General features: G+C 35.8%; 2 protein-coding genes across 3 annotated transcripts; one reads left to right on the forward strand and one right to left on the reverse strand.

The window, feature by feature from the left end:
- On the reverse strand, nt 1-17,049 carry LOC117332593 (RING finger protein 215-like). The gene is made up of 10 exons (XM_033891566.1): nt 16,684-17,049; nt 16,036-16,173; nt 14,959-15,030; nt 14,233-14,318; nt 11,911-11,965; nt 11,152-11,268; nt 10,479-10,595; nt 8,238-8,354; nt 7,421-7,523; nt 1-6,393 (listed from the first exon to the last, which is right to left on the reverse strand). The coding sequence occupies exons 1-10, from the start codon at nt 17,023-17,025 to the stop codon at nt 6,374-6,376; spliced, it is 1,167 nt and encodes a 388-aa protein (XP_033747457.1). The 5' UTR covers nt 17,026-17,049; the 3' UTR covers nt 1-6,373.
- On the forward strand, nt 8,259-23,931 carry LOC117332594 (kelch-like protein 28). Of its 2 annotated transcripts, none has more exons than XM_033891567.1 (2): nt 8,259-8,367; nt 22,413-23,931. In XM_033891567.1, the coding sequence occupies exons 1-2, from the start codon at nt 8,361-8,363 to the stop codon at nt 23,447-23,449; spliced, it is 1,044 nt and encodes a 347-aa protein (XP_033747458.1). In that variant the 5' UTR covers nt 8,259-8,360; the 3' UTR covers nt 23,450-23,931. The 2 variants fall into 2 exon arrangements, with proteins under 2 accessions (XP_033747458.1, XP_033747459.1); XM_033891568.1 differs by lacking the exon at nt 8,259-8,367 and adding an exon at nt 17,055-17,097.
- Nucleotides 23,932-25,371: the final 1,440 nt, after the last annotated feature.

The raw sequence follows: 25,371 nt of genomic DNA on the forward strand, positions 1-25,371 counted from the left end.
TCAGATCTATCAATGTAGATTTATTGCATTGCTGTAACATCATATGGGAGACAAATGACAACGGTATGTATAACATATATATATATAGCATACACATGTATTATTATGATAAACGTGCAACACTGGACACGGCCAATATCACTGGGACTTACAATGTAGGTGTTGTTAATATAGGGTAAGGTTCTCATCGATCATTAACCTAGCTAAGCAGTCTTACCGTAAATATAAAGCATTCAAAATTAATAAAGATATTGCCTTTCAAAACATTTTGATCTCAAAATTTATTAATATGTGAAATAAGTAATGCAACAGCTAAAATTGTTCTCGTGTGAAAACATTGTAAATGTACCTATTTGAGCAGTATTATTATTTTAGAGATGTTTGCCTTGGAGCATCCGCTAAATGACAATTGCTCTAATTGCAAGAACTGTTGTTGTGTTAGCTATTAATCCGCTTATCTGTCCGATTTTGATTGGGCGTAAAAAAATAGGTACATTTACATTTCATTGTCGACTTGAATGAATCAGTCAGGGAGGCACGGTTTTCGAAGGGAACATTTTTAACGATTTCATTATTTACTGACTCATTTCATTTTAAAGGAAAGTTAATTTTCATTTCAGAAAACTCTTACATCGAATACCTGTGTAAGCGATGAATATAAATAAAAACTAAAAATCACCTATATCAGTATGGTACCTATCTGAAGTATGACGATTCGGGGAAAAATCAGTAGAGCTGTTAACTATAAATAGTAAAATATGGAAGATAAGGGAGATAAATTCCCTTATTTACGAAATGGAGCATCTGTAGAACAGTCACGAAGCTTTACATGTGTACAACGTGGTACAGTATGTAAACATTACAAGATGTTAGCATTAGAAATGTAAACACTCTAATCTTGTTGTTAAATATGCAGCCTTCAAAACTATATACTGTATATATACCTCCCGTTCACTTTTATATATTGTTGATTTTCTCGAAAACTAATTTTTTATAGAAAATCTTCCTTTGTAATTCGTCATAACATATTTCATATGAATTTGTTTCAGATGCTAAAATAAAGGAAGGCAAAGCGTTGAACAAATCATCTCCAGCAGTTCTGAAAGGCATCGTGACCGTGCTTTCAGGAGACAATGCAAAAAGGAACAATGAAGGCATTGTGAGAAGTTATGTATATTATCAATATTTTATCAGTATTTATAAAATATGTATATGATAAATTAAATAGTTTATGTTTATAAGTTATGAAGATGTAACGTATTGACATGTAGGTTATGTACCAATTCCCTCTACAAATATCTACCCATATTCTTGTCCTAAAAATATAATGCTTGTTCTATGTTACCATTGATTAAATAAATTATCTATCTACTTAAAACTTAAAATAAACTATCCGTCAACATGAAGTTCCTAAAATGGTTGCTATAACATCAAATTGAAGAAAAAAGATCATTTAATTTATACATGATGTTAACACTTCACTAAGCGAACATAGATATGTATAGTTTTTATAAGATAGACAATTGGGAGTCATTTTGATGATGATAACGTTAACCTTATAAACAGTATCTACTTAAAATGTACTGTTCACAGTTGGGAAGAGAACATGAAATAAGATGTCTCGTATCAATATTTATAATCAAAACCAATGGACTTGCATTTCAATTCTAACACAATTTCAAGTTTTCGAGGCAGAAAATCAAACCCCTTACTTCCAAAGAAAATTACCTGAGCTGGCACTTTTGATGTGGTAGATTTCGAATCATGTCATATAAACATCCTTATCAGTAATAGAAAGAACTTGAAAGTTATTTACTTTAATCATTCTTGTTTATCGTGGAAACAAAATCATTAACTATGGAGACAGTATAACTGCTGTTTCGGCGACCGACAGCTTACCGCGACTTGTTTATTCCCTTGGGGCGTTCACACCATACCCGGTATATCCTATATCAGAGCCAGAGTTACATGTGTATAGCTTGTAATCCTGGGGCTGACAAGTATATAATATGTGTACCTGCCCGCGGGGTCGTCACCAGGAACCACTGGTATAAATTCTTGTAAGCGCGACAGGACCTTAAACTAAAAGTAGGCGCCCCATCCCTTAATAGCACGCTCTATCATTTTCTGTTGCAATCCATCTCCTCACAAAAACTAGCTTACTTGAACCGTTTATGTCATCATAGTGCTAGCAACTTTTTTTTTCAAAACTGCTTGAGCGTCAGGGACGGTGAAAGGCTGGGTCAGTGGGTCAAGTGCGATTTAAACAGGTAAAACCATACATGTTCCCCTTCCGAGATCCAAAAATGTTATATTTTAAACTTATCCTCAGTTTCACACATTTATCCGTTTTAATATTTTCATTTATTTATTTTTTTAATTATTATTTGTTAATTAGATGCTATATCGCCGCCTTAACAGACATCATGATTAACTGAAAACAACAAAATGGTGCTGAATATTTTATACAATACCAAACGTTACATACTTTAGCTTTTACTACCTTCCAAAAGGTTGAGTTTTTTTTTTAATTCAAAGCGAATTCATAAAAAGTTGCGTCACGAAGATTTGTTACGTAACTTTCGGTCTAACGAGCGATACTTTTTTGGTTTGATTTTTATTTACACAATCTGTGTTTACACTGTCGGCGCTATAGCATCTTTGACAGTACCCGGAAGAATATATCAATCAAAACATTATAAACAGGAAGTTACAAGCTGAAATATTTCAGATTTGTATCAATTCACGTAACAACAGTACATCTTAAAGCATCGGGCAGCATATAGATTCTATATAAGTATATAGACGAACACCAATATACGCAATACTAGTGATATAACAGATAAAACTCACTCGATTTGACACATGAACAAATTAGATAATATCTCGATAATAATAAATGGTTAAAACCAGAATTAAATATGAAAATGATTGCACTAAACAACAGGTAAATATGTAAACAACGGTAAAATAATAGTAGTGAACCCAGTAAAATCATTGTCATCACACATCGACAGATTACTTTAAAAAACAAAACAAAAGTCGCCAAAATACAATAAAAAATGACTACTTCTCACATACATAAAAATTTTAATTTGAAACAATGAACGACGACCAATCATTCTTTCAATCAGATGAGGAAGGTGCATTTGACACTTTCAGTCTAATTTTGAAAAAAAATCTTTCAAACTAGAGTTAATGATCTTCGATATGTTGCAAGATATTTTTCTAACAGATTTATTCAGTTAATAACTTATGGTACAGTTTTGTATTTGTTTCAAATATTCTATATTACTGCCAATTTCGCAGTGTTTTTCTTGTTTGTACAGCCAGTCTGTTGCTTAATGTGTGCTAATTAATACAGTAAATAATTAAGTGTCGTATTAGTTTAATAAGAGCAGGAATAAGAATATGCTATTTTGAAATATCTTGATATCATCATACACTAACTACAACTGTATATGGCGAAGTCATTAAATCACATCAAGAGCAAAAATTAAAAAAAAAAAACATTCCTTTTGAACAGAAACAGCTAGGCCGTCAAAAACTGTAATTATAACGTTTCATTGTTGACTAGTTGAACAAATTTTACAAATAAATGCCCATGTTATACCAAAATCATTTCCTCTTTGTATATATATGCACATGTAGATGATAAGCTCATTAACCATATCGAATCATCACTTTTCAAATCACCACTTTTCAATCACATTTGGTATTTGCAGCTAAAATGAGGTATAAAAAGAATATTTGACGATATGTATCTTACATAATATCTTCAACGAAACAATGACCACATAATTCCTTATTAAATTTATATATCACTCGGTGATTAATTATACTAAACTGTTAATCTACTTTTGTGTGTCATATTTGGCACGTTTTCCTGATGTTCATTTTTGTTGATATATGTGATTGGTTGATATGCTAACAAAAAACTTCGCCCCATTAAAAAGTGAATAACTTAAAACAACCCAAAGTATATGTTTTATCAACAAAGTGAAAATATTATCTTAATAATAACATTACGATACTGTAAACATATACAATTTAGCAATAATCTTATGATACTTGAAACGTCCCCCGAACTTACGATTACAGTTTCTGTACATTGTTTTGTGTGAAAAGCATTGCGGTAGCACCAACTCATCATGACACAAATCTGTTTTAATTTGGTTTGTGCTATAATGTGAGTGCGCCAAATTGGGTATGCTTATAGTATATAACTATATAAGTGTTGTTCGCTGGGGTCCAGACAACACCGAATCTTTATGAATAAATAACAACAAACCGGGGTACATATGTCAGTAAGTTATACTTAAACAAAATATAAAATATAAGTTATACTTTAACAAAATATAAAATATAATAATTTATGTTTTTTATCAGATTTCAAAATAAAAATTGATCAAAGAAGCATTCTGAGATTTGCCGAAGCCGTTTAAAAATTCTTTACTTCGCCTCCCGTTTTTTATTGCAACACTTTTGGCCTATAGATATACATGTAGTGTATTTCACAAGTATCATTAAATTCATACCCAAACCTGGTATTCGCTTATGTTTTTATAATGTAATTAGTGTCTTCTCTGTAGTATTCCTATGTCTGTAGATAATCTTACAAAATCCGTTGTCTGAATATATATAAGTCGCTGAATTTAGGTACAGAAATATGATTTTTCATATATTTGTACTTTACTGGATAATATCGTCTAGGTATACGCAATCAGGAACGTCTCACTGAGACAACTGATGATCTGGATAACCGAACGGGGTCATTGTAAATAATATTCAGTTTGGGATGTTTTTAAAATAATTACATGTACTATATTAATCTGTAGGAAAATACAGCACATCTTATACACATACAATGTTTATATATGTATGAATTATACTATAAATGGTAAACAGCAAATTGTACTTCACAGACTAGATTTGTACTGAAAAAATCCCTTTATATTTTGGCAAATAGTGCGCTTCATTAAATTTGCCTTTGTCCAGTTGGCATTCATCAGCCCATAACTTCCAACTAAGAGCATTTCAATGCTTAAATAAATTCAGAAAATGCATTAAATCTATGTACTTTTCAGTAAAATTTATAAATAACTTTTGATAGAACTGTTCTCGTTAAGAAAATTTGAATTCTTTAAAATTCCAGTTTTCTAAAGGAAAATTGCTTTTTACACATTTGGCAAAATCAAATTAGCAAAAACTCTCTACAAAATCTTGTGCACGAGAGTGTTACATTAAATACATATATTTTATTTCATAATTTGGGTTTGAATTAGAATTTTACATCATTCCAGCTGAATTAAACGCAGTGTAATAAGTCTTTCTAAACGTTTGCTTTTACTCAATAACAGAATTAATTAACAAATAGTAAAGTAAAACGTTTTTAGAAAGACCTCAATATTCTACAGAGGAAAACAATCCAACTTTAAATCCATTTCACAAATTGCCCATTGTACTATTTCAGTGCCTATACTTAAGTTTGTAACACTTGTAAAGGTGATCATACATTTATGAAATGAAATATATTCAAGAATCATAAACTTTCCCTGAAAGGTTGGTAGCTTCAACTGGAACAACAAAAACACAAATTCCAATAAGATACCCATTTCATAAAATATGAAACGAACAACAGAAATTAACCTCGCCATAAGAAACAGTTGCATGTCGATACAAGTGTAGCGCCTAAAATGAGATTCACTTCGGTCACCTGCATGTATTTGAAAACCAAATTCCATTCATACCTTTATGGAGACGTCAGAAAATCTTGTAAATATTTTTTACATTATTTACCATGCTAAGAAGAAAATAAACGTTCCTAAAATGGTGGTATAGTAGTGTGAAATGAAAGATGGCATGATTGCAATTAATCCTGAAACTTTTAAGATTAGATACATTCAATGATTCATCGATACTTGGAATTTAAGAAAGATTTTTGGAATATAGGTAAAAGTGGAATGGCGGATCACCGGTTCAAGAAATCAGGCAGCACACATCACAGAATGCATGTAACAATTAAACTGACCCCAGCGATACTGGTCTCTCTCTGGACTATGTAGTTGTGTTGCACACTAAATGTTCTTTCTGTACATCACAATCAGAAATTCCATATACATGTATGTGCATTGCAACAATGATTAATATTAACTGTTCAAGGCTGATTAGATACAGGGTCACCCTGGTCTGATGGAGAATCAGGTGTGTGTTAAGGAAGAGTTTATTCAGCTGGAAGCTCACTACAACACGGTGGGGATCTACAGTGGTAGATTTATCATAAATTCCTGAAACAAAATATCCACGTTTCACTTCTAACATTCGCTGGTCCAGTAAAATGGTTGATTGTTTGAGCTCCTAATAGCACTTTTCTTCACTTGACAGCCATCTTCTCTGTAAAAATGTTATCAAATCAATGGTTCAAAGAATTTAAAAAATAAATACAAACGGATTCTTCCAGAACAAGAAAGCCATAGATTTTGATTTTCCCCCACTCATTTCGTTTAGTATATTTATCTGTCATCATGACTCTAGGGTTTTGGAACTGCGGAAGGTATCATTTAACTTTTTTTACACATTTAAACCCTGTTCTTTTAACCATGAAATGTACGTAGTTCTTAAAGGTTAACTAAATGATATATTCACAAATATGACAGACACTTGTGAGCGTCAACAGCATTGCCAATGGTTGGCTGTAGTACATACATTTTTGTACTAACAATTGATCAAGGTACACTGTAATTCAATCTGTTAAAGTGCAACTACATGTATAGGCTTGTAAAATATCACTAGATTTGCTATTCAGATGACCCCAAAACCTTACAAACTTGAATACAATTATAGTGTAGATAACAACATTTCAGATAATTTGTTTCAACAACCAGTAAGCAAATCAATGAAGCTGGTTTAAAACAAATATCAACAACATAATAATAATGTGATAATTTTCAAAGAGTTGTATTTATTTTTCTTTTATCGAATTTGTCCAAGAAGTTTAGAATAAAATCGTTAAAATATGTAACTACTTTCATCTGCCAGTGAACAAATAGAACAAGCTGGCTCAAATTTTTAAATGGCTTTATTTTTCATTTATTTTTATTTTATCATTGTTTTTCTTGAAGGATAGAATAAAATCGTGAAAATAGATACCTTGTTAATAAAATCAGCAAATTTTTTCATAACTTAAAAAGTACTGCTTTAAACATTTTTGAAAACATGGATTTTATTTTTTATTGTTAAAAGACGTATACAGTATTCCAAGTACACATAGGAAGTACCCTATTACAATTTGTTACATTTTTGATTTATTTGTCTTAATTCATGACGAAAAGCTTGCTCTTATCTATGTGAAGGTCTTGGTCTTCTCTTCACAGCCATTAATCATGCCTATTTCTTCTGTTAAAGCATTCTAGTGACTTACCTACAATATTGAGTTTACAGAGTGGACAGGTGCGGTTTTTGACAAGCCATGGGTCAACACATTTTGTGTGGAACTCATGACCACAAGGAAGAACTCGTAATTTCTGAAAAAAAAGTAGAAATAAATGTGGTTAAAAATTACACTAAAATCTTTGGTCTACGACTTCCATCCTTGATGTATATGTTCCAAAGTATTCTTAACTTTCATGAAAATTTAAATTGTTGTGATCTAAGTAATATAAAACAGCAATCTCGTCCTGCAGGTATTTGATTTTAGGTAACATCAACTCAATTAAGTCTCATTATTTTATCTTTGTCACATTATTAGATGACCTTAAATGTTTTCGTAAAATTTGTTTTAAAGATAAGGAACCAAATCTTAGTATACCTGTGAGGACTTACCACTTTAACAATATAAGAACTCTAGTAGATCCTCGCAGATGTACAGAAATAGATCCAAGAAGTTGGGGAAACAAATACTGCCTTTCCCATTAAATATACTATTTCTTAACAATTTTCTAACAGATTTATTAAATTTCTCTTGAACTATATACGTTCTAAAAAAAAGTAGAACAAAATGGCATCAAAATGTGTATAGTACTGATAAAAAGTCCTATATTTTACCATTAATATTGTAGCAGTGGGTTAACTTTACCTTTACCTAGCTGAAAAGGAACCTTCAAACCAGAATATTTCTTTCTAGATCTCACTAAATGTTAAAATATGTTTCTTATGTATTGAACATAGGATTTCCCAAGTGGTAGTGTGTCAGATTGTCATACCTGTTTGGCACACACTGCTACAGGGTAGAGTTTTACCTGCTTTGGTGTGAAGTAGTCCAAACAGATGGCACATATTTCCTGGTCCTGACTCCGCGGCCATTTCCTTGTCATCATCCTAGACAGGGCTTGGTGGGCAAGCTTTCTTAAGGCAATCTATGGATGACATGTAAGTGGATTTTTTTGTCAACACTTTACATTATCATCTTTTATCATAATAATTATCAATTTATACAATTGAAGATTTTATTTGAAATAATTAAATTTTTATTAGCTAGTCTTACAATGTTGGAATTAATGGCGAAATAGTAAATATCGTAGATTAAAGATTTTAATACATGAAAAAATATAAATTATTTCACCAATGTAAAATACCTCTTACTGCATAAATTAAAAACATTTTGGAATTACGACATAATAAAAATATAACAGGCATTGAAGTCAATAGAAGTCTGATCCTACTCTCACAATATGCAGATGATACATCTTTGGCATTAAAAGGCTCCGAGATATCTCTTAAAGAATCAGTTAATGCACTTAATTTATACGCTAAAATTTCTGGTCTTAAAATTAATGTTTCAAGAACACAGGTAATCTGGATAGGTAGTAAAAAGTTCAGCGATGATACCTTCCTACCAGATCTTAATTTGCAATGGGGCAAACACAAATTCACTCTATTGGAGATTGAATTCCATATGTCAACTTACATGAGATACCAAAACTGAATTTTGACAAAAAACTTATTAAAGTCACTACTTAAAACCTGGAAAAGAAGAGTTTTGACTCCTATCGGTAGAATCCATATTATTAAATCGCTTCTCATTTCACAATTTAACCATCTTTATATTTCACTCCCTAGTCCTGACGAACAGTTTACTTCAACCCTTAAATTCCATTCTTTTTTAATTTTTGTGGAATAGCAAAACAGATCAAGTAAAAAGAGAAATGATTTTTTCAAGATTATCTAAATGGTGGTTTAAAAAATGATCAATATAAAAGCTTTTATAGATTCATTAAAATTATCTTGGGTGAGAAGATTCTGAAATTGAAACTATCACACCCAGTACATATCTTGTGGGAATGTTGTGAACTTCAGAACTTATTAGAAAGTCTTAGAATTTTATTAGATGCTCTTTTTATCCCATTTAATTTCAATAAGCAATCTTTTATTTTTGGATTACTATCTCAAAATTTTAATAACTGTAAAGTTGACAATGAAATTCTCCTTGTTATCAAACAATATATTTATAAAATGTGATGTTTTCACAAGTCTTTAAACATCAATGGTCTGATTAGTGCTCTTAAACAATTTTATGAGTCACAAAAATTTATTGCAAATAGTAAAGGAGAAGCCTGTAGGAAAAAGTTTGAAAAAGAGTGGAAAAACTGGGGGAAAATCTCGTCACTTATAATTACCATATCTCTTTCTTCTCCAATGCTGTGGTGCTGATACCCATTAAATAAGCAGTTAATAATTACTTCCCATCTCCTATCATACAATGTATAATTTAATTTTATGTATTAAATGGTCCCATCCTTCTTTGTCTATCCCCCTCCACTAAACCTCACGCCCTTTCCCTGTTTCCCAACTGTGTGTATGTGTGTGCATGTAAGTGGTATTTATCATGGCTAGAGTTGATATGACCAACACAGAAACTGAGCCCTCGACAGGATTGATCAGGCTACCAGGAAACTGAATATGTACGTGTGTGTGAGGGTGTATGTATGTTTATCAGAATATATACACAGTTATAGGAATTTGTATGGTTTTCTATGTATTTATCTTTGTAGTTGATGATGATGATATTATGATGAAATTATGAAGATGATTAGTATGATGATAAAATTATGAAGATGATTAGTTTGATGATGAAATTATGATGTTGTTAAGTATGATGATGAAATTATGATGATGAGAGTATGATGATGAGAGTATGCTGATTTGTAAGATGATGTGATTATGATGGTGATGATGTGATTATGATGATGATGATATGATGATGATGATGATGATGAGGATGCTATTAGGATGATGAAAGATCTTAAGGATATTATGATCACGATGATAATTGCAAACCATACATTCTGGAACTGATGTGTGTGTGTGAGGGTGCGAGTGAGGTTATTATCTATTTATGTATTAAAAATGTCTTCAAAAATTAAAAATTAAAAATGCAAAAACATTTTGGAACCATTATCTCCTCAAAGTCATTTTTTGAAAAGCAGCTAAAACAATACAGATTGAAGTTTCTTCCCTATTTCTTTTTCTTTTTCACACACCTCCACATCGTCAGTCCCATTGAGGTGTCCATCTCTCATTCGTGCTTTCATCACAAGTAATAACAAAAGCAAAAAAGCCGCTGTGTAGAAAAAGTTCCAGAACTGCGCTGGATCCGCCTAGGGAGAAGAATGAACATAATCAATAAAAAAATCTTACTATATATATATATATATAATATGTATATATATGTCATAATGTCCTAAGGTATGCCTAAAAGTCATCTTGTGCATGTTTTTCTCCCCAAAAATGCATGAAAGTCTTATATTCCCAAACTATACCTGAATTTCTTATTCCTGGGTGCTTTAGTCCTAAGATCTTATTCGAGTCCATCACAGAGGTTTGAAATATCTATTTGTTACTACCGTATTTTCCTTACTTCATGCCTGAATATCTTATTGCAGCGTGTGCTATTCTTTTACTCAATCAATTTTTTGTTCCTGTTATTTTAGATAATGATTTTGATCATACTGCACAACACATTATAACATCACTATTTCCATTATAGATTTGATGTAACTTTCACTTTTAAAAAACAATGTTTAAAGCTGAAATGTGATTTCTGGATAAAGAAACAAAGTGAACAGTTTTCTTCATTCAATAAACATTTGGTAATAGTTAACATTTTTTAAACCTAGTTGTCTGAATTGTCATAAATAAAATATTTTTACAAACCTTGCCTTGGTCTCCAGCTTCTTCTTTAGTACCAAGGCAGATAACTCCATCCCACTCATGAAAGCTGCGTCCATTTGGCCGGCCGCATGTGGCCCAGAGAGTCAATGTGGGGAATTTCTGCAACAGAGATGTAGGCATTTTTCAGTTACACATACTTGAATTGACATGTTTAATCATCTGCATTATCAAAAGTTTTGATATTGGTATCATTGGTATGGGGCAGTCACAGTTTATGTTACTCGATTATACTATATTTTGTTTAGATTATTTCATAGTCAAACCCAGGTCTCATCAACCCTGAGGCTACTTCTCTTATCCAAAGATAAGATAAGTACATATATATATGTTAGCAGCAAAAATGAAATCAAAAGGCCTGAATCAACAACCATTAGTAAGAATACTTATACTTAATATGTCAATATTATTAATACATATATATATATCAATATCCAATCAAATATGAATTTTGAGCTATTTTGGGGCTGTGTGGTGGCACAGTGGTCACACACAAGCTGTCACCAAGGCCGCCAGGGTTTGATTCCCCAATCAGACATCAGAGTAGGTATATGGGGTCACCTGCCCGACCAAGTGGGTCTTCCAAGGGCACTCCAGTTCCCTCCCCCAATAAGATCCCTGGCGGGCTTCCATCCCAGCCAACATTAGTGATTAATATTAGTTGATATAACTTGTTTCTCAATTTTGTAAAATAAATAAAGTGTACAATATTCATTGACTACTACAGTGTGTGAACTGTTTTACCTGCCAATAAGCCAGTACTTTGTGAATGGTCACCTTGGCCCGGGTCTTCACCTTGCTGCAACAACATAATTATGATAGAATGATGAAACAGACTCAAATACTGTACCGCCCACAGGGGCTTGGCACAATTTTATCGACACTATAATACATACCGGTATATATATGGACTATCATTTATAAAATCATGCCACTTAAGCCCCTGTGGTACCGCCCTGCGTAAATGTGGAAATTTACACAAGGGGAAAATTTATGCTAACTATGCAAATTACATTTGGCTTTGAAATTTCTCTCACATGCACTGTTGTTGTTTTTTTTTATATATATATGTGGTATTTATGGAACATGTGCAAAAAACAAGCATGTTGGGTGTTGCTAAAGCAGTATGTCCCCTACCAGCCCCCACTAAAAAAAATACTAACAGTGACCTTGACTTTGCCCTAAAACCCTGAAATTTGATTTGTAGCTTTTTATACTGAAAAAAAAGGTGTGGTAAACTGACTGGACAGATGGACTGGTGTACGGAAGAGGACTAAACAAGAGTCCCAGAGGGCCTGTATCGCTCACCTTATTATTGTTGTTATTATTATGTTGTGGGGATCTCAACTGCTTCAAAGATATAACCAAGAAACAAAGTCAAGATTCAACATGATTGTAGATTCAACATGATTGTATTTAAATAAGTTATAAGTCCCTTGGGGTGAGGAAAGAACGGCTCAACCTGGGCCTATTTTTACATCAGGATTGTGTTCATCTCTTGATGCCCAGCAAGGCTATGTGGGGATCTGAATGGTTTCACAGATAAAACAACAGTAATAAGTCTTTAAGGGTGGGTAAAGACCCCAAACCCCAAGGGAGAGGTGTCAGCTCCATTATTTGTATAAATTTGAATCCCAGCCTCCTGGGGATGTTACCACTGAAATATCAATGTCATACATTGCTTAGTTCCAAAGAAGAAGTCATTAACATTGTTGCCAAATAGTTATAGAGGAGTCGTTTATATATCTTTAGCCGAATTGAACCATTTAGACCCACCCTTCAGCTCACCGAGGTCAGCTGGACCGTTTATAGTTTTTTGAATCCCCACCCCTAGGGATGCTACCAGTCAAATATGATAGACATTCTTCGCTTTCTTCCAGACGATTAATTATTTATATCAATTTAGCCAAATTGACCCCTTTTTGCCCTGCCCCTCAGGACCCCCAGGGGGTCAGTCCCACCATTTGTACAATTTTGTATCCCTAGCCCATAAGAATGCTACCAGTCAAATATGATAGATATTCATCGCTTTCTTCCAGGCGATTAATTATTTATATCAATTTAGCCAAATTGACCCCTTTTGCCCCTGCCCATCAGCCTCCAGGGGATCAGCCTCATCATATGTACAATTTTGAATCCCCACCCCATAAAAATGCTACCAGACAAATATGAGCGATATCCAACATTTGAGTTCCAGAGAAGAAGTCGTTTATATCAATTAAGCCAAATTGACCATTTTTTGCCCCGCTCCTCAGCCCTCAGGAGGGTCAGCCCCACCATTTGTACAATTTCAAGTCCCCCACCCAATAATGATCCTACCAGTCAAATTTTGTTCAATTCCAATCAGCGGTTATGAAGAAGAAGTCTTGTTGACGGACGGACGGACAGACGGATGACAGACGCCAGACAAAGGATGCAGGACTTCACGGTATGGCATAAGCTCACCTTGGTCCTTTAGACCAGGTGAGCTAAAAATGATACATCAATCTCAGAAATACCCTCCACATGTATAGTTTACCCATCAAATTAAGCTCTAATGGAAACAGCCACATTTCGATATGCTGTTAAAACAAGCTATACAAATTTGTAAAGTATTCCTTGTACCACATCAATGTTTATGTGTTCGTGGGAAAAGTCAATCAGTTTTTCTAATCGATGATAAACATGTTATTTGTTTCAATCGAAAAAAAATTGTTTTCAAACACAAAGCAAACTGGGATAAAATGTTTGGAATATGTCAGTCATAACTATATCTGACATAATATTCAGATATTGTGTATGAATATTAGCAACTATGAACCACAAATCTCACACTACCGGCCAGTCAAGACATGTAAATACAATACTCTAGACCCTGCTTCACTGCTGACCATGGAGAGTAGTTATCCTTGGATCCCTGTGGAGCCCGCCCCATAAAATATTTCAGGATTCAGTGGGATCTTGATATACATTTTCTTTTGAATCATAAAATATCTATCAGTTTTACCTGTACTGTCAACCTTTAGAGTTTAAATATTATGTACAGATCTTTTCATAATATTTCACATCTATCCACGTCTAACTCACCTCCTTAACACAGCCACAAAGTTAGTGATGTTTTCCAGGGACTCCACTACCACCACAGGGTAGGCCAGTAACTGCTTCACCTCAAGCTGACAATACCAAACACAATTTGTATATTATTATAAATAGTATATATCACACATTTAACAGACATCTTGCCACTTAATAACATCAAATAATAAATCGGCCTTTGTTTTTTGCTGTTGGATGTTACATGTTATAATGTTATAATTGCTGAACAAAAGGAAATATTTTCCAGTGATTATACAATTTGTTTTATAAGTTTCCAAGCTCTCATGGACTGTTAGGAATTTGTAAAGTCTCATCTTGTTTTAGTATTCAAATTTCATAAGGTAAATCTTATTTAAACACAGATAACCATTATACACTATGTACAAGTGAGCATAATTTTGATCTTTTTTGTATCACAGTGTATATGGTGATCTGCATTTTAATCAGATTGATTAAGTTGATATATTGGTTCAATCTAATCATGTGGGGGGAATTCTGAATACAATTATATCACAAAAATTATATTTCTAAAAGTAAATGATACATTCTGGTCAAAGTTTTGTTTTATTGATCATTTATTAACTTAAATCTATTCTAAATTAAATGCCAATATTCCACAGCCAAATGTACATGTACTCATCATGCGGTCTAATATCATGTCAACTGAATTGAGTTTGTTCATCATATACAGACTTTCTGGTTCCCACATTTACATACCTCTTTAATAATTTTGGGGTTCAAAGTCAAGATTATTATTGCTGAAGCTCCAAACATCAAAGCCTTCTGCATCTAAATAACAATAAAAAATGTTAGATCATTATTGTATTTTGTACATATTAGAATCTTCTGAACAGTTGTATTGACTGTTTCTCATCCCAACAGTTTGTTATTTTAAGGATTATAACTTAAAATTATTATTTTTATGACACAAAAAACAGAGGATATACTCTCAATAAATGATGACAATGAAGTTTTTTTTGTTTTTGTGTTTTATTAAATAGCTGTACAAAATCTTTATGGAAATCCATTTTTATTGACAAACTCTTTTCTCTTCGAAGTTATTAGGCTGCTGTATCAGCCAGTCAAAAGCAACATTACAAACCACGACATCATTTTATGATATGAGTTGATAACGTCAAATCAACGAAAAATGCTTAAGCAAGATTAAATCATTTATAAGCATTTTTCAGTGTCATTGATGTACAAACAAAAACGAAATCAGATATAGAGAGTCCGAACTCTTCAGAATAAGTGTTACTATTATTTTATCAGGACACATGGTTACATTTGCATACAAATCATCAATCTTTGACCCTTGAAAAAATATTTCTATATCAAAGATAAGAATAAAATGGGTGTTATATTTTTATTAGCTGATTATTTCAGCCTTGATGTAATATATGTCATGCTACTAACGTAGTATGGCTTTTCATTTATCCCTGTTACCAATGGTCATTTTTGAATTTCAATAATGTTGCATTCTTGATGCATTTTCATAGAAGTGATCTTCTCTGAATGTTACCCTTAAGCTTGGAATTTTCAAGGATGATGAATTACTTGTACTATATACAGTTTTAATACTTGGATTTTAACTATGGCACATTGTATATATATAACATCATGTAGCTCAACCTTGCATGTATGTGTGGATAACTCTACATCTACATGTACATGCATGATGCAATGTTTTGTATACTTTGCCTAGTAGCTATAGACATTTCAGAATTAGACGATGACGATGATGATGATGATGATGATGATTACTGTAGATCATAATGGAGCAGCAATACGTACCCTGTCTATGACAGAGGGACAGCCCCTTGTTGCATTGTCAGAGGTAACACTTCTCTCAGAGTAGTGGAAAACTGCAATCCAATCCCCAGGGAGACGAGCATACTCTTTCTCGTCATCCTCACCACAATCTGATGATAGCTACGCATACAGGCAAAGAAAATATACAAAACTCTAGAGATCTGTATAGCAAGTACATAATGAAATGTTTGCATGAACCATATTGTGTAATATGTAAGACTTCCGTCAAACAACATTATCCTTCCTCTGACGTTACACATAAGATTTGCACAACCAAACACTGACACATAAAATTTATGAGCGAATATATGCATCTTTTTCTCCCAAGAAAGGGTATGCGTGACACTGAAGAGTAGCAGGATATAACCAGAGTTTCCTCTGGCCCTGACACCATGTCTGGTGTAGGACATGGTGTTAGGGCCAGAGGAAACTCGGGCTAAGTAGGATGTGGCTGCGATAACGTAGCCGTAGCTATGGACGATGGACGGACAATTTCTGACAGATGGTCGTCGTAGCAGTGTAGGCAGGGTATGAACATTCGTTCTAAGTAGGGCATACAGCTGTTTACTGTTATGTTAAATATAACAAGATTAATATAACCCACGTATATTAAGAAGTCGAAATGCTCACCATATGTAGCCTTCCATCAGCCTGTTTCTTCTGTCCGACAGTTGCAAATTTACCCTGAATGTTTTCAGCAATAACATCAGACGAGTCAATAGACACAGCTGATGACGATGAGCTGTCAGATTTTGACAGCTTAGGTTGGTGACTTAGTTTATCACAAAGTCTCACTTCTATTGAAGCCGAACTGTCAGAAGCAGCAATGGCTGGAGCCAGCAGCACCATGCATATATTTATGAGCGCCCATAAAGGGTGTCGTTTGCTGTGTTTCACAAAAAACAGGAACAGCTGGAGAATGACCCAGGCCACAGCGGCCATATTTTTTGTTTTGGTTTGTATCACAACCATACCTCCACCATTAGAGAGTTCCACATTTTCCCACTTATACGTTGAATGATGAAGTGATTGGCTCTATCTGCAGTAAGTATTTGATCGAAATAGTTTTGCAGGTTATTTCTGCACGTATGCGAAATTCTATGAACATATTGCACGAATAAGCTCTGATCCGTGTTGGGCCATACAGTCTGACGTAAGTACAGTATACACCAGACATCTATCTGTCAAAATGTCCAAGTCTGCTGTGGTGTCGGGGGCCAGAGGAAATTCGGGACAGTTTTTAGGAGTCCGTAGCGAGACTTATGTCTTATTAGGTCATCTGAGTGACCCGAAGGGTCTGGATGACCTATAGTCATCATGCTTCGTCCGTCGTTGTGCGCCGTGCGTTAAACTTTTCACATTTCAAACTTGCCTGGAATGATCCTGGGATGGTCCTGACCAAGCTTAAGTGTTGTTATTTTTCGGATCGGTCCGAAATCCAAGATGGCCGCCATGGCAGCTATCTTGAAAAAAATTATTTTAAACTTCTTCTCCAGTTCCACTGGTGCCTTGAGCTGAAATGATCCTGAGAAGGTCCTGATCATGACCATGTGTTGTTATTTTTCGGGTCGGTCTGAAATCCCAAGATTGCTGCCATGGCCGCCATCTTGAAAAACACATTTTATACTTCTTCTCCTGTTCCACTGGTGCCATTGAACTGGAAATTGGTGAGGATGTTAAGGAAGGGGAACCAACAACTGTTGTTATTTTTTCTGGCCTCATAAAAATTTTGAAATGGCAGCATGCATGGTGGCCATTTTGTAACATGATTGCACAATCATGGTTTTCCTGAACAACATCTATTTCAAACTTCTTCTCAAGTTCCACCACTGGGACTCAGCACTCACTTATCTGAAATGATCCTGAGATGGTCCTTACCGGTTAAGTGTTGTTTATTTTCTGGTCGGTCTGACAAAATCCCCTGGCCTGAATTCCCCACTGAAATGAAAAAAAAAATCATACCGTATTTGACCTAATAATATAAGGGCGCCCCTACCTTTTTTTCAAGGAAATAAATCTTTGACTGAGTGTCAAAATGGTGTTCAAAAGTAAAAATTCATGTGAAATGTTTTGCTACTTTATGTGTTCAGTTTTCTTCAGCAAATGAAGTGACTGGAACACAAGTTTTCGCCACATTTTGTCTATTCCTACAGATGACATGTCAGTGCAAAACGTACCTGAAACTAAACACACATACAAATGATAACTTACCATCTTTATTTGAAGATAAAGTAAAAGACTTCATTCTTGTTGATAAATAACTTTTGTTCAGAACAGAAAGCTAGTAAAAGACATCGTAAATCAATTATTAGGTCAAAGAAAACGATGTCTGATATGATCTGGGAAATCACCTGTGTCTATAAATAGAACACAAAAGAGTTGCATTTGAACATAAATGGTGGAACACACGTTCTCTGGTCTAAAGATCAGCTGGCATGGTTTACAAGTTTACAGGAATATTCAAGTGATGTTTAAGCTTAATATTATATGATAATGAATAGATATCTTCATCTTGAATATTTTTATGACTGAATATCTTACCGTTTCCACAGCCTTGGGCATTCTGCTATAAGGTATAGTCTGTTTCATAAACTTCAGAATAACTAATCTTAATAAGGGCGCCCCCACTGTCAATTACCCGCGCCCTGCGCCCTTATTAGCTCACCTGGTGCGAAGGACCAAGGTGAGCTTATGCCATACCGTTGCGTCCGTCGTCCGTCCGTCCGTCAACAATTGACTTCTTCTTCATAACCACACATCAGAATTTGACCAAATTTGGTCAGAAGCATCCCTATGGGTAGGGGACTCAGAATTGTACAAATGAAGGGGCTGACCCCCTGGGGGCCTCTGGGGCGGGGCCAAACAGGGTCATTTTTGCGCTATTGATATAAATGACTTCTTCTCTGAAACCAAGCAATGGCTATCACTCATATTTGCCTGGTAGCATCACTATGGAGTGGGGATTCAAAATTGTACAAATGATGAGGCTGACCCCCCAGGGGCCTGAGGGACGGGGCCAAATGTGGTCAATTTGGCTATATTGATATAAACGACTTCTTCTCTGAAACCAAGCAATGGCTATCACTCATATTTGCCTGGTAGCATCACTATGGGGTGGGGATTCAAAATTGTACAAATGATGGGGCTGACCCCCCAGGGGCCTGAGGGGCGGGGCCAAATTTGGTCAATATGGCTATATTGATATAAACGACTTCTTCTCTGAAACCAAGCAATGGCTATCGCTCATATGTGCCTGGTAGCATCATTATGGGGTGGGGATTCAAAATTGTACAAATGATGGGGCTGACCCCCAGGGGCCTGAGGGGTTGGCCGAATGTGGTCAATTTGGCTATATTGATATAAACGACTTCTTCTCTGAAACCGAGCAATGCCTGTCACTCATATTTGCCTGGTAGTATCACTATGGGGTTGGGATTTAAAATTGTACAAATGATGGGACTGACCCCCCAAGGGCGTGAGGGGCGGGGCCAAATGTGGTCTATCGGTTATATTCATATAATTGACTTCTTCTCTGGAACCAAACAATGGATATCTCTCATATTTTACTGGTAGCATCACCTTGGGGTAGGAATTTGAAATTGTACAAATGACAGGGCTGACCCCCTGGGGTCTTGAGGGGTGGGGCCAAAAGGGGTCAGTTTTACAGAATTGATATAAACGACTTCTGCTCTGAAACTAAGCAATGGATATCACTCATATTTACCTGGTAGCATCCCTATGGAGTGGGGATTCAAAACTGTACAAATGACAGGGCTGACCCCCTGGGGTCTGAGGGGCGGGGCCAAAAGGGGTCAGTTTTACAGAATTGATATAAACGACTTCTGCTCTGAAACTAAGCAATGGATATCACTCATATTTACCTGGTAGCATCCCTATGGAGTGGGGATTCAAAACTGTACAAATGGTGGGGCTGACCCCCAAGGGGTCTGAGGGGCGGGGCCAAAAGGGGTCAATTTGGCTCTCTTAATATAAATGACTTCTTCTCTGAAACCAAGCGATGGATATCGCTCATATTTGCCTGGTAGCATCACTATGGGGTGGGGATTCAAAATTGTACAAATGATGGGGCTGACCCCCAGGGGCCTGAGGGGTGGGGCCAAATGTGGTCAATTTGGCTATATTGATATAAACGACTTCTCTGAAACCGAGCAATGCCTGTCACTCATATTTGCCTGGTAGTATCACTATGGGGTTGGGATTTAAAATTGTACAAATGATGGGACTGACCCCCCAAGGGCGTGAGGGGCGGGGCCAAATGTGGTCTATCGGTTATATTCATATAATTGACTTCTTCTCTGGAACCAAACAATGGATATCTCTCATATTTTACTGGTAGCATCACCTTGGGGTAGGAATTTGAAATTGTACAAATGACAGGGCTGACCCCTTGGGGTCTGAGGGGCGGGGCCAAAAGGGGTCAGTTTTACAGAATTGATATAAACGACTTCTGCTCTGAAACTAAGCAATGGATATCACTCATATTTACCTGGTAGCATCCCTATGGAGTGGGGATTCAAAACTGTACAAATGGTGGGGCTGACCCCCAAGGGGTCTGAGGGGCGGGGCCAAAAGGGGTCAATTTGGCTCTCTTAATATAAATGACTTCTTCTCTGAAACCAAGCGATGGATATCGCTCATATTTGCCTGGTAGCATCACTATGGGGTGGGGATTCAAAATTGTACAAATGATGGGGCTGACCCCCAGGGGCCTGAGGGGTGGGGCCGAATGTGGTCAATTTGGCTATATTGATATAAACGACTTCTTCTCTGAAACCGAGCAATGCCTGTCACTCATATTTGCCTGGTAGTATCACTATGGGGTTGGGATTTAAAATTGTACAAATGATGGGACTGACCCCCCAAGGGCGTGAGGGGCGGGGCCAAATGTGGTCTATCGGTTATATTCATATAATTGACTTCTTCTTTGGAACCAAACAATGGATATCTCTCATATTTTACTGGTAGCATCACCTTGGGGTAGGAATTTGAAATTGTACAAATGACAGGGCTGACCCCCTGGGGTCTGAGGGGCGGGGCCAAAAGGGGTAAGTTTTACAGAATTGATATAAACGACTTCTGCTCTGAAACTAAGCAATGGATATCACTCATATTTACCTGGTAGCATCCCTATGGAGTGGGGATTCAAAACTGTACAAATGGTGGGGCTGACCCCCAAGGGGTCTGAGGGGCGGGGCCAAAAGGGGTCAATTTGGCTCTCTTAATATAAATGACTTCTTCTCTGAAACCAAGCGATGGATATCGCTCATATTTGCCTGGTAGCATCACTATGAGGTGGGGATTAAAAATTGTACAAATGATGGAGCTGACCCCCCTCGGGGTCCTTAGGGGCGGGGCCAAATGTGGTCATTTGGGCTATATTGATATTAGCGACTTCTTCTCTGAAACCAAGGAATGGATATTGCTCATATTTGCCTGGTAGCATCACTATTGGGTGGGCATTCAAAATTGTACAAATGGTGAGGCTGACCCCCCGGGGGCCTGAGGGGCGGGGCCAAGAGGGGTTAATTTGGCTGAATTGATATGAACAACTTCTTCTTTGAAACTAAGCATGAGATATCGCTCATATTTGCCTGGTAGCATCCTTTTGGGTAGGGATTCAAAATTTTATAAAGGAAGGAACTGACCCTCACTCCCCCCGGAGTGCAGAAGGCGGGGTCAAAACTAAAAGGGGTCAATTGGTTTAAACAACTTCTTTTCTGAAACTAAGCAATGGCTATCACTCACATTTGTGTGGTAGCATCCCTATGGGGTTGTGCCAAAAGTTAATTTTATTTCATGGATTAATGCATTTTGTGACATCAAATCCTTACGTACCCATATAAAATGCCTATGATATATTGACATAGCAATACCAGTGACAAATATACTTAATCATCATTCTTGTTTCATATCTCATGAAATCCAGGTGAGCGATACAGGCCCTCTGGGCCTCTTGTTAGGTCAAATACGGTATTTATGCAATATTCCAAAAATTTTGCAGTTTACATGTACATGTACTCCTGAAAAATCTTTAATCTTTCACAATTCACCAGTTTTCTTCCCAACATGAGACAAAATCCAATCAAATGACAGCTATACATCTATACTGTAATTGTAGCAGAAAAGCATATATGTCACTTTTGAAAAGTAGTCAAAAGTGTCATTTGCTTTTCCGCTACAACAGTAGCTTATAAATATACGTATATCTGAACCTTCTTTTAACAAATTGCCATAGTTGCTATCTAATTTGAAAAGAATGATATATATACATGTATATATAATTATCGAAGTTTCATTAAGATGAGTTTATAATTTATATATTTTCTTTTATTTTCAAGTTCTGGAGAAAAAACCTATGTCAAGATCAGAAATGGAAGTCAGAGCTGTTACCTCTAATGCCAGTTCCACTGCCTTTAAGTTGCAATTGGTGTCCAACCCGGGCTATCCCAAAGCTTTACTGAAGTCACTGTACAAGTCATGGCAAGAGGGCGAGTTCTGCGACATCACACTGCACGTTGGTGATAAGAGTATCCGGGCCCACAAGAATGTATTAGCATCACTGCCCGAGTACTTCAAAGTCCTTCTTCACATGGATGTTCAGAACAGGTCTGATGTAAAACTACATGATGTAGACTTCGGCAGTCTTGAACTTCTGCTCAAGTTTGCCTACACAGGTTCAGTGGAGGTCACTGGTGAAAATGTACAGAACCTGTTTATTGTTGCTGACTATCTCCAGGTTGAGTTTGTGAGGAGGTCATGTGAAAGACTATTGCTTAAAAGTGTTGACAAAAATAACTGTGTATCGATGCTATTATTTGCTCTAAAATTTTATTTAGAAAATATCAAAAACAGATGTTTGGATTTGATTGGGCGGAATCTGGAAGAACTTAGCCAATCAGAAGAGTTTTTGTCCATTCCCTACGACTGTGTTCTTGACTTGATCAGTAATGATACTTTGATTGTGTTTCGAGGTGGTTACCCTCTCCCAAATGGCCTTAATGAATTGGCAATACTCAAAACTGCAATTTGTTATATTATGGGCCAGAATGAGAAAAGCAAAATTAATGGAGAACAAACCTATTCCCTAATTGTTGCTGCTCGTTTGATCTACATTGACTACTGTGAGTGGGAAAAAACGGTCGAAAGTCACTCTGATATCCTGTTGGCGGAAAACTTAAGTACAGTGAGGCAATACCTCCTAGATCATAAAGATGTGAATAATAAAACATTTTTGATGTCTTTACAAAACAGTAGATCACCACCTTTCTGCTGGGATGTTCGGCAAGATGAAGAAAACATAAAGATTGTTCCTGATAGAAAGAAATACAGTTTCAAATCTGAATGCAGTACCCATGCTCTTGGATACTTTCGATGATGGAACTGTTGAGACATCCGACAAACGATCACAGATTTCCAAGATAGTCATTGTCACACGATACAATGAGAGTCAGAAGGAGAACGTCATTGTAGGATTACATGTGTTTGATGGCTACTGGCATCACCATGGCTTAGAAAAAAACTCATCTGATGTGGCCGGTGTTTACGAGGTAGAACTAGAAAAAGGAGAAGTGATCGTCCAAGTAAAACTAAGGAGTCAGTCTATGATGATACATTGTTTAACATTCATCACCAATCAGGGGAGAAGCCTTGGACATTTTGGAGGAATTCTCCCGCCAAATGTTACGCTAGTACCACCTCCTAATTTCAGTGGGTATTTACACAGTTTTTCAGGGAGGGAGACAGAATATTGGAGTAATAAAGCTATTGTCTGTTTCAATGTTAACTGGGCGTGTCACAGGAACATTGACGATCCTGACTGCATAGGAAATTGGGATATGGTCTGGCAGGAATTAGATAAAGAGGAATGCGAGGACGATGAATATAGATATACATCAAGTGACGAGTACCCATATTACTTTGGAGAGGAAAGTGATGATGAATCAGGAGAGGAAAGAGAAGAGGAAGAGGAGGATGAAGATGTTGATAATGAGGAGGAGCTCGAGGAGGACAGTGATCATGATGAACAAGTGTGATGTTAGCTCAATGTTTCAGTGCTGATGTAGTGTATAGGACAGGCATTTATGCTTCTACCTTCTTGCAATTGCTGGATAATACTTTTTTGGGGGGCAAGATGGTGAAGATAACTCATTGTGTTGACTGTTGATAGCATGTGATCATGACCACCTTTAGCTGGCTACCTACTAAAATTGAAGGCCAGTGTCAAACAATGAGTGCAGGCTCATTTGGTCTATCTTCCATTTTGTGGTATCCATCAGTCATCCATACATTTTCTCTAGCCATTTCTCCTGATTGCATAACACTCCACGAACATTCGTGAAGTGTAATGAAATCAGAAGCCTAGACTAGTGGAGATGTTCATACAAATGTAGGGGGATAATATTTGCCAGTAGCATGTATGCTTGCTTGGATGATTATTTTGTTTGTTCAGATAGATCAACAACCTCGACCAACTTCACAGCAATCCTTGGGTGAAATGTTTTAGAAATTTACTTTTTATGACTTCAGAATATAAAAGATATGGTCATGATGTTTGTATATTTTTACTTTGGATAAAGGTTGTCATGTTTGTTGATATGACCTACTGTTAATGATAGGAATTATAGGGGGTTAGTCTTGTGCCACACTAAACATGTGTACTGTTGACCTTAACTCCTTTCTCCAAATTCCTCTTGATGACACTATGATGCATCTGCCAATGCCAACCAGTAGACATATACATCCTTATGTACTATGGGGAAAGAGATAAAATACTTATGATAGAGAAGACAGTTAAATTTAAACTGCCGTATTTACAATTACTTAAATAAATAAATTTGACTTATTTCCAACATATAACCCACTTGAGGGAGCAAAATATAGATTTTTTTTTTGTAATCTTTATTAATGTTTAATTAGAGATAATCTACATTGGCAGATAACTTGCATTTTACATGCTATAATTACTTCTACAGAACTGACAATTGGCAATCGTTATTGGGTGTCCAAAGTTATATTGCTCGCATTGGTAGTTAATAACTTTATACTGTACTTTGTATACATGTTGTGCGAACTGTCTTAATACGAAGTAATATACAGTAATTAGAAGAAGATAAAATATGTTATGCTGTTGTATTTACATATACGCATGTATCTTAAGTAAAAATCATATACACTAAGGAATTAAAAAGACAACACATGTTCAAATCTTTGTATGTAAAAGAAAATGCTGATAGTCTTGCTTCTTCACGAGATAGCAGGCAAACGGCATCTTCACTGAATCATAAGTAACAAACTATT

Source organism: Pecten maximus, chromosome 8 (genome assembly GCF_902652985.1).
Source record: "Pecten maximus chromosome 8, xPecMax1.1, whole genome shotgun sequence".
NCBI classification, from domain to species: Eukaryota; Metazoa; Mollusca; class Bivalvia; order Pectinida; family Pectinidae; genus Pecten; species Pecten maximus.